General features: G+C 44.6%; 1 protein-coding gene across 3 annotated transcripts in view; it reads right to left on the reverse strand.

The window, feature by feature from the left end:
* Nucleotides 1-15,377, reverse strand: part of AKT1 (AKT serine/threonine kinase 1) — a 119,962-nt gene that overhangs the window by 22,087 nt on the left and 82,498 nt on the right. For all 3 annotated transcript variants that reach the window (XM_084631027.1, XM_084631025.1, XM_084631026.1), the window contains exon 11: nucleotides 6,170-6,384. In XM_084631027.1, coding sequence (XP_084487153.1) covers nucleotides 6,170-6,384 — 215 coding nt within the window. The remainder of the gene's footprint in view (nucleotides 1-6,169; nucleotides 6,385-15,377) is intronic.

A 15,377-nucleotide genomic window follows, 5' to 3' on the forward strand; every position in this document is an offset into this window, starting at 1 on the left:
AAAAACCTGGGAATGTTAAGTCCTGAAAAAAGAAGGCTGAGGGAGGAACCTGATCGCAGTCTTCAAAAATGCTGAAGGGCTATTCGAAAGAGGACTGTGACCAACTGCGCAGGTGGTCCCCCAGGAACTGGTTCTTGGCCCTATGCTATTTAACATTTTCATCAGTGACCTGGAATAAACATAAAATCATCACTGATAAAGTTTGTAGATGACACAAAAATTGGGAGAGTGGTAAATAATGAAGAGGACAGGTCACTGGTATAGAGCAATCTGGATCACTTGGTAAACTGGGCACAAGCAAACAATGTGTGTCTTTAATCCGCTAAATGTAAATGTATACACCGAGAAACAAAGACTGTAGGCCATACTTACAGGATGGGGGGCTCTATACTGGGAAGCAGTGACTCTGAAAAAGATTTGGGGGTCATGATGGATAATCAGCTGAACATGAGCTCCCAATGCAATTATGTGGCCAACAAAAGCTAACGCAATCCTTGAATGCTGTAACGGGACTGGCCACCACCCGATCTCCCCGTTATCGCCAGAGATTGCCCTCCAGCTCCCTGCATCTGTTGTCCCCCTCTTTAGGGCTCCTTAACCAAACTCAAGATAGTCCAAAGGAAATTAAAACATTCCCCACCTGGGGTCCACTTTATTCAGTTCTCAGGTATACACTGGTCCTCCAAGCCCCAGCACCAGTTCAGTGTCTCTCCTCCTAGCTGCAGGGTTCCCAGCCCTTTTCCCCAGAGCTGGGCATAGTTCAGTCTCTGCAAGCGCAAATCGTGTTCCCTGCAGCTGTTGTTTCCTCAAGCCAGCTACAGCTTCTCAGGCTTCTGCTTCCTGAGCATCTCCCATCTTACTGCAGCCAGCTGCTGCTCTCACACAGGTGTACCTCCTTTAGTAATCAGGGTTGGCTAGCCCCAGGCCCTCCAGGCATTAAGGGGTGAGCCACTTTGTTACAGATACATAAAAAAAGAATCTTGAGTGGGAGTAAAGAGGAACTGGTGTGACTGCTGCTGGAATATTGTGTCCAGTTCTGGTGTCCACAATTCGAGAAGGATATTGATAAATTGGAGAGGGTTTGGAGAAGAGCCATGATTAATGGATTAGAAACTAATTAATGGATTAGAAAACATGCCTTATAGTGAAAGACTCAAGGTACTCAGTCTATTTAGCTTAACAAAGAGAAGGTTAATGGGTGACTTGATTACAGTCTAAGTCAGAGCCTCATAAACAAACTAAGCAATTGCTTAGGGCCGCCAGCAGCTCAAGGGGGTCACTTATTCAGTTTTTATTATAAGAATTTGCTCATTTTAGAATGGGGGAGACAAAAATATTCCTGCTTAGGGCCCCCAATGGGCTAGCACTGCCAAAAAGTACCCACAAGGGGAACAAATATTTACTAATGAGCTAGTCAGTCTAAGAGAGAAAAATAAACAACATGATCCAATGGCTCAAAATTGAAGCTAGACAAATTCAGACTGGAAATATGGCATAATTTGTTTAATGTTGAGAGTAATTAACCATTGGAACAAAGGTCATGGTGGATTCTCCATCACTGGACATTTTTTCAAGATTGGATTTTTTCTAAAAGATCTGCTCTGGGAATTATTTTGGAGAAGTTCTATGGCCTGTGTTATGCAGGAGATCAGAGTAGACCATCCCTTCTGGTCTTTGAATCTATGAAAAAAACAAGTATTTACTTGTATTGTTACTGTTGTTCTTAGAGAGGAGGTGCAGACATGCATACATAGGTGTACACCCACCCAGGCTAGACTCTCCCCTGGTTATATAAGGGTAGCATCAACCAGACCCCCTCAGATGTCAAGAGTATAAAGTCTGATGTAGAGGCGACAGAGAGTGGTTGTGGAATACACACCTGCAACTCATCTCAAAGAACAGTTACAATGTAGGAAAAAGAAAAGGAGTACTTGTGGCACCTCAGAGACTAACCAATTTATTTGAGCATAAGCTTTCGTGAGCCATGCATCCGATGAAGTGAGCTGTAACTCACGAAAGCTTATGCTCAAATAAATTGGTTAGTCTCTGAGGTGCCACAAGTACTCCTTTTCTTTTTGCAAATACAGACTAACACGGTTGTTACTCTGAAACCTGTCATAATGTAGGAAAGGAACCATTTTTCTTCTTTGAGGAGACGCAGCTATGTTCCCTGTAGGCAGATCACAAGAAGTACCCTTGAATGACTTTACAGATGGAGCACTGTTCCTTAATGTACCGAGACACAAGCACCTTGGGTAGGGGACACTATTAGGGATGGAGGGTTCAGCACTCGTCCTGGGGTCTCGTTTAGGGCAGCTAGGCCGTGGGGTCCCACTTCTAAAAAAGGATACTTGACAGAGTCTGGGACCAGCAAGCATTCCAGAGGCCAGAGCCAGACATAATGTCTGAAGCCTACCGTGACTCAAGGAAGCTTGAAAGTACAAAGGCCCAATGTGTGAGTCCAAACACAGCAGCCTGGTGAGTGTTCAGAAAAGGGCTGCTTGACCAGGACTGTGACACCAGGTCTCAGAGGCCCAAATCTCAGCCACTTTTCCACACAAGTCTTTCAGGAGGAACACGGCAAATACATGCTTCTGTAACCCACACCAATATAGCATGATCCTGTGTCACCCTCTAGGAGCTGGACCACATATAGGAATGTACGACAGGATACTGCTTTGATACTAAGAGACATGGCTCCTTTGCTCAAGTAATATAGGGCCATACTTCATCCACAGGCCCCAGGTTCAGTTCCCTGCAGATGACCCGAACAGAGTCATTGTTACATCTGCCTATTCTGTCTGTAACCATTAGGCCACAGTCTGATCCTAGAGCTGGGCAGAGAAACTAAGATTTCTGGTGGTCATTGTTCCACAGCTGTCTCTCAAATATTTATGTCATGTATACTTGTGTAAAGTAACTAGCAGTGTGCATGTCATGCCTCCTGGTACAGGCTAGTCCACAGAGAATAACAGCATACTTTCTGCCTCCCTGCTTATACCTATAGCGGACACTGAAGATATCTATGTTCTATGGCAGAGGTTCTCAAACTGTGGTCCGCAGACCATAGCTCCTTTTAAGGCACACCTGGGCAGCAGCACACAGAGAATGAAGGGCCACCCACCTAATCAGTAGAGCCATGCAAGTGTGACTCCACTTATTAGGTGCCTGGAACCTGGAGAAGACACACATGTAAGGTGAGGTGGTGGCCTTGGGTGGAATGGGGGTAAGTGGGGTGAGAAGAGGGGGTGGGGAAAATTTGGGGCGTGCAGGGCTCAACTGCCATAGAAAGAGGCTACTTTCCCCAGCTCCAGGGCTGGGGCTGCTGGGGAGATACGCCCCTCCTTCCCAGCCCCAGCTCTGTGGCTGCTGTGGCCGGGGAGAAACCGCCCCACCTTCCCAGCCCCAGCTCAGGGGCTGCTGCAGCAGGGGAGAGAGGGCACATCCATCGCATTAGAACGTAAGATTACTGATAGTAAAATAAGAGTTGTGTGCTTTTATATGTAGAGCAAAAAAAGTTAAATATTATTAAGGTTTTTTTATATAGCGCTTTTATCCAAAGCTCTTTGCAATAGTTAGCTAATGGTGCAAATAACATTTGGAAAGTTCATTAAGTGGTCCGCCGAGATCCTCAGCAATTTTAAAGTGGTACACCTCTACCCCGATATAACGCGGCCTTCGGGAACCAAAAAATCTTACCGTCTTATAGGTGAGACCGCATTATATCAGGGTAGGGAGAGGAACTGCTCCCCGGCCCAGCTCACCTCCACTCTGCCTCCACCTCCTCCCCTGAGCGCACCGCTGCCGCTCTGCTTCTCCTCCCCTCCCTCCCTGCCAGGCTTGCTGCTCCAATCAACTGTTTGGCGCGGGAAGCCTGGAAGTGGGGGTGGGAGGGGGGGAAGAAGTGGAGCGGCGTGCTCAGGGGAGGAGGCAGAGTGGAGGTGAGCTGAGGTGGGGGGCTGCAGCAAGTGGCCGGGGGGGGGGGGCAGAGGAACCGCTTGCGGTAACACAAATTCGGATATAACGAGGTAAAGCAGCCCTGCTCCCCGGAGCACTGCTTTACTGCATTATATCCGAATTCACATTGTATCAGACTGCATTATATTGGGGTAGAGGTATATGCAAAAAAAAAAAAAGTTTGAGAATCACTATTCTATAGATCAGAAGGTTGTACATTCAAACCCTGCTGAGGATGATTCGTGTGGAAGTGAAAACATATACAACGGCAAAGTTAGCATAAGAACCTTGGAGTAATAGTTGGAACTATTTCATATTGCAAAACATTGCATCTAGAAGTGAATTTGAATGCTGTGTTAATATTTATTTTATTGTTTGTATTTTGGTTAATAGGAGCTGCTCTGTTAAGGGGGTATGGCAGACAGAGAAGCTTGAAGGAGATTTTGCCTGTGTTTCCAGAGATTGGAAGAGGCTGTTTGCATAAGCTACAGAAAGATGATAACTTGATCTAAGATGCATACTTTTCTGGAAAGCAGCCTCATTCTCACAGTGCAATGTTAATACTTAATAGCGATTGGATTCCTCAGAGTATTCCTAATAAACTATAGAACCTCTTCATTTGTAGGTTACCGGTTTGGATCCTAGCCAGCTCAGAAAGGATTAAAAATTGTTCCCATCTGATGGATGTTTGGTAGCCCCTATATGAGTATGGCAAGTCCCAGTTCCAGTTCCTAATATCGCCATTAAGCTTTGAACTAGATTGATCCCTTGTGGGCAGGGCCTGGTTCTTACTAAGTGTTTGTACCTACCACTATGGGACCCCAACCTAAGTGGGGTCCTCCAGCTAAAACTCCTGCAGTGGGGGCCAGTCATCTTGCTATACATTTGTAAGAGTTGGGAAGACTAATGTCACATGCACACAGGAGTCTGGGCATGGGAAGTTCAAAAAAAAAAAAAAAAAAAATCAAAGGACAGACCAAAAAAACCAGGCCTTACATTTTTTTAAAAGTCTCAATTTCAGGGTCAATCTCAGTTTTTTGGGGACAGACATGTTATTTTTGTATGTGTGGGGTTGGCAGTGGTGCAAATGGTTGTAAGCAGTGCCAGGTCACTGTGGGAAGGTCAAATGTCCTTTGTAATCCTGTGATACTGTACTGGTTGTTGTGTATGAAGTCTTTCACTTATGGTTATCAATAAAAAAACAACAAGAAGGGAGCAGAGAAAGAGGGCTAACTTCACGGCACAGATAACACCATCTACCCACTAAGTTGCGGAGCAGCACTGCTAACAGCCCACTGATTCAACATGGAACTAAGAAACAGAAAACAGAATTGTAGATGTGAAAGCAGTCACTGCAGAGCATGCAAAAGTCATGTTCACTGTGATCTAGAATGGGTTATGTGGTTTGTTTGGGTTATAGCCTTCTGTACAATACAATGGCAGCCAGGGTATTTTGCAGTTCTGCCTCTCTATTACTGCATTTGCTTCCTGTTGCCATCTGGAGTATCCAGTCTGTACCAACATTTAAAACAAGAAAGACGACACCGGTTTGTTGGATCTTCCAACTACCCTTAGTTCCTGATAAATCTGCAATATTTAAAGGGATGTTGTCATCAAAAAAGAAAAAAAAAATCATCACACTTATCTGAAACCCTGAAAGAAATTAGAGGGGAAAAACCCCTTTTCCCTTTTCGTGTGTTTACTTAGGGTTTGTCTACACTGGCACTTTACAGCGCTGCAACTTTCTCGCTCAGGGGTGTGAAAAAACACCCCCCCCCCCGAGTGCAGCAAGTTTCAGCGCTGTAAAGCACCAGTGTACACAGTGCCCCAACGCTGGGAGCTACGCCCCTCGTGGAGGTGGGTTTTTTATGGTGCTAGGAGAGCTCTCTCCCAGTGCTGCCGCGGCACTGCTTTAACGTTGCCAGTGTAGACTAGCCCTTAGTGAAAGTGACCATTTACAAAGTGTGGTTGAACGCACAATTTGCTCTGATTGTGTGGGTTTTTCCAACAGCAACATTGGTGAGAAACTATTTTTAACTAATTTTCTGAAATCCACTGGACAGGCATATGTGTTCTTTTTCATTTAGTACCTCAGCTGATTGTGCCCCTGTGTTTGTTTTGATGTGGTGGATCCAAACAAGAAATGCGACCATAGCTATCATTCAGAAAACCGAAGAAATTAAAATGTTTGATTTTTAAAAAACGGTCTCACCTTTGCTTAGGATCCTTCTTCAGCAAACCTGACAGAAGAGATTTTGCTTCAGGTGACAAAGTGCGTGGAAACCTAATCTCCTCCATGAGGATAAGTTCAAAGAGCTTCTCATGGTCCTGATTGTAGAAAGGGAGCCGGCCACACATCATTTCATACATTACGACTCCTAAGCCCCACCAGTCTACTGCACGACCATAGTCATTATCTTCCAGCACCTGCAGAAACACAAGAGAACAGCTTTAGTAGGTATTCCTGTGCTGTGACTATGCAAGGAATTCAAGTGACAGGGACTTATACTATTATATTCGTTTTCATGCATTTCACAACTCTGCAGGCACAGCATACTTGCTGCAGCTGAGAGAGCAGATCCCGTTGCACACAACTGACACTAATGCACACCAATGATTTATCCACAGGGAACGCTCTAGGCAAGCAAGAGGGAAAAAAGGCTAGAGAGAGATGGCTCTACCCCCCTTCCCCCCCACATTACTTCCATGATATGCATAACCTAATGCCTAGAGGCTGAGAACCCAAGTCTGTTCTCAGATTACACAGCCAGCTGTTAAATCCTAACTTATTCATTAGAAACCATTCCAAATGGGGCCTCATTTTAAAAACAGGATGCCATTTGGGGGGCAAGAGAGGATTGATTAACCTATTGCTTCAAAGCTACAATCATATCTATATCTGTTCCCTTTCCATGTCAACTTGTACGTTTTCTTTATCCTCACCAGAAAAGCTGTGCAGCAACCCAGGAAAGACAGCTTGCAAGTTTTAGAAGAATTGCTGAGCTGAATTAAACTGTAAGGGCCCAAGGTTCAAAATAGCTCAGTTCTCTTTTGCACTTCTGGCCTTTATGTTGCCCTAAATGGGAGCCAAGTGCTTTTGAAAATCTGGCCCTAAATCTTTTCAATTTGCAATCTCCTTATTATACACACAGATGTTCAGAAAAAAAAATTGTTTCTCTCTCACAGTGGAGAAAATCTACTATTACAATTTTCTCTTACTTAATTGTATCCTCAGGTTTAGGTTGGGTTACATGATATTTGATAGCTTTACTCTCCTTACAGTTCTGCACTTTACTGCTTCTCACTGGTACGAGGTAAAAGCACTGTTTGTTCATTCTTTAGTGCCTTGCAGTGTCAGTGCCTACCCAATTTACAGAACTGCACTTCAGAACCATTTATGCTCAGAAATAAGTCTTCAGTAGGACTCAGGACCAAAGAGCCAACTGAAGCCAGAAGTAGTTTTGCCGCTAACTTCCATGGGAGCAGAATCTGGCACTTTATGAATTAATTATTAAGATCCTGTGGATAAAGAGAAAGATCAAGATTTTCTTTGTAAAAAATTGTTTGTGTTCTCTCTATATATTCACTAATTATTTAGTACTCTGCCTTAAAAATGATCTGAATCAGAAAAAAAGTCCTGCAGTAAAAATCCAAAGGCTGTCAGGTATTAGATTACCCCGCACAGGTCTATTTACAGCATCTCTTGCTGTATGATTCACACCAAACGACAGCTGGTTCTACAGCTGCCCCATATATGTATAAGACCAACACAGCTGCTTGTCTGCCAGGATTCCAGGAGCCAGCCTCATCCTTTATGAGGAATCACAGTTTCTAACTTTATAGGAGATAGTGTGTGATAATGCAGTTAGCCATATTTCTGAGCCACACCCTTTCACGAAGCACTTCCTGTTCATTCTAAACCACTTAGGTTACTTAAAATAAAGTAGACACATTGCTGCTAGATACACAATAGGAATATTTTTTTTTTTAAAAGCCAAGATCGAGTCCTACAAAATCAGGCCTTCTAAAACTCAACAACGATAATTTGGCCAAGATACTAAAAGAACACTAGTTATAATTCAGATTACTAACTAGAACCCTGAATTTCTTACCTCCATACAGCACAAAACAAGTACCAATCCTTATTTTTCAAAGTAAAAAATACTTCTCACAAACCCCACAGTGCTTATATTAATGTTTATACAAAACAGGACAATGATTTAGTCTTACTTTAAGTATGTTCACAACTGAGAAGAGAAAAAATAATACAGAAGTAGCATGAAAGGTACTTATATACCCATGATTTATTGCAATGTGCATGGTAACTGAGAAGCAATAGGTAACAAGGTCATTTAACTTAAATTAAGCGGATGGTCAGTTCACCACAGTTCTTGGCAGCTGTGTGATGGAATTTACAAGAGAAGACACAACAGCTGTAAACAGGACAGTCATCAATATATCTGACACATCAAAGCGGACGCAGTTCAGTCCCTGCCATCCATGCACAAGATTCCAATACGAACCTAAAAACAACTATGCAACAACTGTATAAACATGCTCTTATGCTGGATTCAAGTTACAAATAGAGAAGAAAAGAAAGAGACCCCTACTTTTAAGGATACATGACCTTAAACATACAGAATACTCATTCATGCACAATTTCCAGATTTTTTGCATGCTATCAGCCAGATGACAAAAGCCTTCAGAATTTAACACTCTAACCAATAGCTGGGATTTGCAATGAAGAGCGTGAGCTAGGTTAGTCAAAAGGATTTGTCCTTCTGTGTTATGCTTAAGCCAGATCATTATAAATATTAAAGGAAAATATTACAGGTAAAATTATTGAGGGGTAATTCATATAGAAACATTCCGTGGCTGCTTCAGACACATTCCGCGTCAGGAAAAAATTCAAAAGTAAAATAATCTCCAATGAGATTTGCCCAGTCTTTCACTGGCCCACAAAATCCACAGTTATAATCAGAGACTAAAGTTTAACACTGCTTTTAAAAGGGATAATGGCAGATTTAAAGCCATATTTGTAAACAACAAACTGCCTTAGCTGTTTTACTGATAACTCTTTGTGTCAGTGGTTCTCAACCTATGGACTGCTGATGATTCACAAGGAGCTTCTGGTTGTCCATGAGAGCTGGCAGACATCATGGAGCTGGCTCGATCTCCTTGCTTCAAGCTACTTTGACAGGTGCCCAGGTTCTTCATTTCAATGAAGCGGCTGGATGGCTGTACAAAGAGCTGGAAAAAATGAACACAGCTGCCTCCCCGCCACTGCTGTGTAGGAGGAGAGTATAAACAGAAGCCTCCAGAAAGGACAAGAGCCATCAGTGGAACAAAACAAAAACAAAAGCAATGTTTCCCAAAGGTAACTTTTCCATGTAATCAATTCCTGTACTTGTGCCTTACGCTGCTATAACTGAAAGCATGTTTACTCGTGGCTCCATTTCACCCAACTTGGACAAAGAGCGAAATGGAGCCACGGTTTCATTTTCATGCTGTTGTGCACTGGCACAGTGCTCCACTGTCCGGACTGCAAACAGTTCAGGGGAAAGGTTTAAAAACTTTTAAAGAGGGAAGTCATGAAAACATTTCTGCTAATTAAGTTCTGCAAAATGTCTTTAGTACAAAGAAATGTAAAATTCTGAACACAGATTACCTGTCCGTATTGTTCCTTCCAGAAAAGGATGGTACACTATTCACTTTGGGGAATATCTATCTATCTATAATGGTATATGCTAGCTGCACCTTTGTCCCCTACCTAGTCTCTCTGAGTGTACCTCCTCAGGTGTCAAACCTTGTGCCTTTACCTATCCCAGGCCTGAATTCCACTTTTCTACCTCTAATTAGACTGGGCCCTAGACCATCAACCCTGTGTATCAATCATGCTTACCCAGCAAGTCTGAGTGAGCTCTGACAACCTGTAGTTCTTCCCTTTGGGAGTCTCTGACCAGTGTTGTACAGTGACAAAACAGCTTTCCTAAAGGATGGTTTATTTTGCAGAAGGAATAAAGCATTTAGAGAAAAAAAGAGGGTCACTCACCTTGTGCAGTAACTGAGGTTCTTCAAGATGTATCCCCCTGTGGGTGCTCCACTTCAGGTGATTGGGCGCCCCATGCCTCTAGTCAGAGAGCTTTGACAGCAGTACCCGGTTGGGCTGCACATGCACTCTCCCTGTCTCACACCTGTAGCAGTGGTTAACAAGCGCTGTGTGGCCAGCCCCCATCTCAGTTCTTTCTCAACTGCAGAGGACCTTGCAAAAACTCCAAAGCAGAGGGGAGGAAGGTGGGTAGTGGAGCACTCACAGGGACATACATCTCGAAGAACCTCAGTTACTACACCTTCTCTTCTGCTTCGAGTGATGTCCTTGAGGGTGCTGCACTTCAGGTGACTGTAGAGCAGTGCCCCTCAGTGGAAAGGAGGGGCTTCAGAGTTGGATCTGTGACAGATGATAGGACCGTGAGTCCTAATAAAAAGTGTCAGATGTCAAATCTTGCTTGATTGCGTAGTGCTGAATGAATGTGTGGGCCGAGGACCAAGTGGCTGCTTTACATGTCTAATAGTCACAGCATTAAGGAAGGCTACCAACCGGAAGAGCGACCTGGTAGAATGCGTTCTAACCCCCCAGTGGGGGTTCAAGTTTGTCTTGGCGTTAGCAGAGATGAATGCACTCTGAAATCCATTTGGAGAGTCTCTGCTTATATATAGCTTCTCCTTTGGATCTCTCCGTAGTTGAGAGAAACAGTTTTGGTGCCTTCCTGAATAGTTTAGTCCATTTGAGATAAAAGGCTAGTGCCCTTCTGACACCTAAAGGATGAAGTGCTGCTTTTTGCCTGTTGTTATGAAGTTTAGGGAAGAATGCAGGAAGATTAATAGGTTGGTTGAGGTGGAACGAAGAGGGTACATTAGGTAGAAATTTAGGATGCACTCAGAGTGACCTTGTTCTTGAAAAAGATCGTGTATGGGGGTATGCCAGGAGGGCCCCATATTCTCGTACACATCTTATGGATGTGATGGCGACAAGGAAGGCTATTTTCATTGAAAGGCGTAATAGTGAACGGCAGCCAAGGGCTCAAACGGAGGTCTGGAAAGTGAATGAAGTACTAAATTAAGATGCTATGGAGGCATTGGGACTCAGAGTTCAGGACAGAGGTTCCAGAAACCTTGTAGGAATTGTTTTGTAGTTGGATGGGCAAAGACTGAAAAAACCTCATCCACTTTAGAGTGGAACATTGTGACAGGTGTGAGGTAAACTCTGAATGAGCTCAGTGAAAGACCCAGGTTTTTTTTATTGAAGTATATAGTCCAGGATTAGTGGTAGAGCAGAGGTGGTAGCTCTGATTTGTTTGTTCTGGCACCTGTGTGGAATCTCTTCCATTTGTGGAGATAGGCTGAGTATGTAATCAACCATCTCTGCTGCCTAGCAAGGTATCCTTCACCCTTTCTGAGCAGGTCATCTCCTTGCTTTGAAACCATGGAGGAGCCATGCTCTCAGGTGGAGTATCTCCAGGTTCGGGTACAAGATCTGACCTGCATCTTGTGACAGGAGATGTGGAAGAAGTGGGAGAACTCGCAGTGAACATGCAGACATCTGCTGCAAGTATGGAAATCAAATTTGTCTGGGCCATGTGACAGCTATCAAGATGACCCTGGATAGGTCAGTCTTGATCTTTTATCTGACCCTAGACAACTACGGGGTAAGAGAGAAAGCATAAAAGCGAGGTGCAGCCCATCTGAGGAGGAAGGCATTGTCTATGGATCCTGGCCCCAACCCCACTTTGGAGCAAAATGATGGGCATGTGCTGTTCTGACTCATGGCAAGTAGATCTCTGGGGGGAGAAACCCCATTGCTGGAATACATGCTGTATCACCGAGGTATTTATTTCCCACTCATGATTGTAGGAGAACTTTCTGCTTAACATGTCTGCTGTGGTGTTGTGACGTCCCAGAAGATAGGAGGCTGACATGGTGATGTTATGATAGATGCACCAGTTCCACAGTCTTAAAGCCTTGGCGCAGAGGGAGCGTGACCTTGCTCCTCCATGTTTGTTTATATAGAACATGCAAGCAACGTTGTCCATCGGGATCTGTATGGTTTTGTTTTTGATCATAGGCAGAAAGTGGGTTCATGGGTTGCGAACTGCTTGCAGTTCCAGAACATTTATGTGCAGTGCTGATTCCGAAGAAGACCACCTGTGCTGTACTGTCAGGTTGTTTAGATGGACCTCCCAGCCCACTAGGGAGACATCCATTGTGATTATCATTGTGGGGGAATCTGTAGAAAGGGGACCCCTGCACACACCTTGTGTGAATGGGACCACCACTCTAGCGAGTTCATGACCTTCTGTGGTATGTTGAGAGGCTTGCTCGGACTGTGTTTGTGGGGGATATACACTGTCCTGTGCCACCCTTGTAGGTAGCCCATGTGTAATCTGGTATGTTTTACGATGGAGGTGGTTGCCACCATGTGGCCTAGTAGTTTGAGGCAAGTCCTGGAAGATGTTTGTGGACTGTTCACTGTAGTGTTGATCAGATTCACTAATGTGACAAATCTGTGCCGCGGTAGTGAAGCTTTCGCCTCCAACGAGTTTAGGTGAGCCCCAGTGAATTCTAGTTCTTGTACTGGTGTCACTGTTGGCTTTTGAATGTTTATTTGGAGACTGAGTTTTGTAAAAACTGATGTTGTCTTTTGTGTGGCTTTGATGGCTTCTTCCCAAGTGGGGGCTTTGAGTAGACTGTTGTCTAAACATGGGTACATCATGACCCTTTGCTTGCATAGATGGGCCGCTACCACTGCTAGAACTTTGGAAAAAACTTGAGGGGCCATGGAGAGGCCAAAGAGCAGTATCTTGTACTGATAGTGATCTTGTCCCAAAACAAATTGGAGGAACCGCCTGTGTGATGGATGTCTGGCGACATGAAAGTATGAGTCTTGCAGGTCAAGGGCCGAAAACCAGTCCTCTCATGGGATTACTGTTGCTAAAGTAACCATCCTGACAAAAGTGTTTTGACAAATTTGTTTAGGTTTCTCAGACCAAAAATGGGCCTCCAAACCCTGGATCAAGAAATATGGGAATAAAAGCCCTTCCCTCTGTGTTGTACCGATACTGGTTCTACTGCACCCAAGTGCAGGAGATGGTCTACTTCTTGTCTCAGAAGGTGTTCGTGAGGGTAGGTGGGGGGAATAGAGGTGAACTGGATGGACTAACTGGTGGTGATAATTTCCAGCACCCATTTGTCTGAAGTAATAATTTGCCATGTTGGTAGAAAGAGGTTTCAGCAACTGGAATTGGGAGAGGTCTCTCGGACCCTCAACCAAACCATCAAATTTGATATTTCAGTCCAGGTTGTTATGATGTAGGAGATTGAGATGGGAGTGGCCTACGTCTTGTGGGTCTTTGTCTCTACCTCTGGGCGTCATATTACGTCTGCGGTTGTGTGTAAGGCACTGGTCTGGAGTGTTCTGATGGGTAATATATGACCTGTTTTAGTTTTTGTGCAGGTGTGTAGATGCCTAAAGACCAAAGAGTCGCTTTAGAGTCTTTCAATGCATGGAGGGACTCATCAGTCTTACCTGCAAATAATTTTGACCTTCAAAGGGAAGATCCTCTCTGGTGGATTGCAGCTCCTTTGGGAATCCAGACAGGTGGAGCCAAGAGGCACATTGCATTACTATGGCAGTTGCAATGGATCTTGCCACTGTGTTTGCTGAGTCTAAGGATGCCTGAAGATCTGTTCTTGCCAGGAGATGGCCTTCAGAAATGACTGACCTAAATTGCTCCTTTTTGTCTTCAGGGATAATGTCAATAAATTCAAACAGTTTTGAGTAATTTGTGTGATTGTATTTCGCCATCATGGCTTCATAGCTGGCTATTCTGAACTATAATGTTGCTGATGAATAGGTCTTGTGATCAAAAAGATCCCATCTTTTCCACTCTATCATATGGGGTGGTCCTTGAATGGTGTTGCCTGCCCTGCTCGTTGACAGCTTCTATGAGTTTGGCTGGGGGTGTGAAAATAGAAACTCTAGGTCCTTCAATGGGACATAACACTTCTTATCCACCCTCTTACAAGTAGTGGGGGGGATTGCTGTGGGTGTCTGCCAGATAGTCTTGGCAGGATGCATGAGTGCCTCATTATAGGAAGGGCTATTTTACAAGAGGCTGATGTGTGTAATATGTCCACCAACTTGTGTTGGGAATCAACAACCTCTTCCAGGGGGATTTGGAGCGTGTCTGCAATTCTTTTAAACAGCTCCTGAACTTGCTTAAAATTGTCTCCTACTGTAGGTGGTAGAAGCATGATGGTTTCATCTGGAGGGGAGGAGGAGGAGGTGTTAGCTGCAGAAGTGGCCTCCTGATCTAGAGCCTCCTGTTTCATCAAGAGTCTCCTCAGGGAGCTCACAGAGCCCCTCCTCTGATGCTGATGGGGAGCATCTCTGTCTTTCCCTGGAGTTACTGGGAAGCTTGGAATAATGTTCCCTACGGGTCCCAGTATGGCAGGAATGACACTCGTGGTGGCATCCATGAATGTCCATACCACCCCTGGGTGCCAACTCTGGAGCGGTGTCCTGGCTGTTCCTATAGATCTGGTCCGTTGATTCTCTGGATGGGTGAAGAGTGGTGTGAGGAACAAACCACTCCTCATCATCGGCCTCCTTGCTGGAAAAAGGAGAGGCAGATCTGTTTGTCTGTCTGTATAATGGTGCTGAATGTACCGATGCTGTATCAGTACTGATAGGAGGTGATTCTGGTGCCGCAGCAACTACTAAGTCCTTATGTCAGAAAAATTGGTGCATTCCAAGAGATCTCAGTACCAAAGACGGAATCTGTAATTGTTGCAGTACTGGGAATTGTTGTGGTACCAGGAGGTATTGCGGCACCAGGAGAATCGGTGCTGATTATGTCCGTACCGAAGGGGGTAAAGTAGACTTTGGTACCGCTGTCTCTACACTATGCGCCAGAGGGCCAGGAGATGGCGCCATAAGCTGAAGCACTGCAGAGGTGCTCAATACAGAGTGTTTAATTGCTGCAGTCGGTGTCATGGTAGAAGGGGTGGTCTTGTCTCTGCAGTCCTTCTGAGAGCCTGCCCACTTAGGGTCTTTGGCCTTAGTGGTACTAGTAGGTACTTAGCCGTGGCGTGGTTTGTACTGATGATAGGGAGAGTTGGTGAACGCTTCTTTTTCAAGACTCCTTTCATAGGAGAAGTGGTAGCTCTCTTCTTCGTCTTTTTTTCTGAGAGACAGGCCCTTCCTGTGCAGAATCAGTGAGGGAAGTCTGTCAAAGCCGAGGTATGCAACCGGTGATCGGGAGGAGTTTGTGATCCCAGGTCAGAGGCTGGGCAGAGAGATTTCTCCATGAAGATGAGTTTAAGCTCCTTGCTTTGGCAACGAAAGCACTTCTGAGGTACAT

Source organism: Lepidochelys olivacea (genome assembly GCF_965140295.1).
Source record: "Lepidochelys olivacea isolate rLepOli2 genome assembly, chromosome: 6".
NCBI classification, from domain to species: Eukaryota; Metazoa; Chordata; order Testudines; family Cheloniidae; genus Lepidochelys; species Lepidochelys olivacea.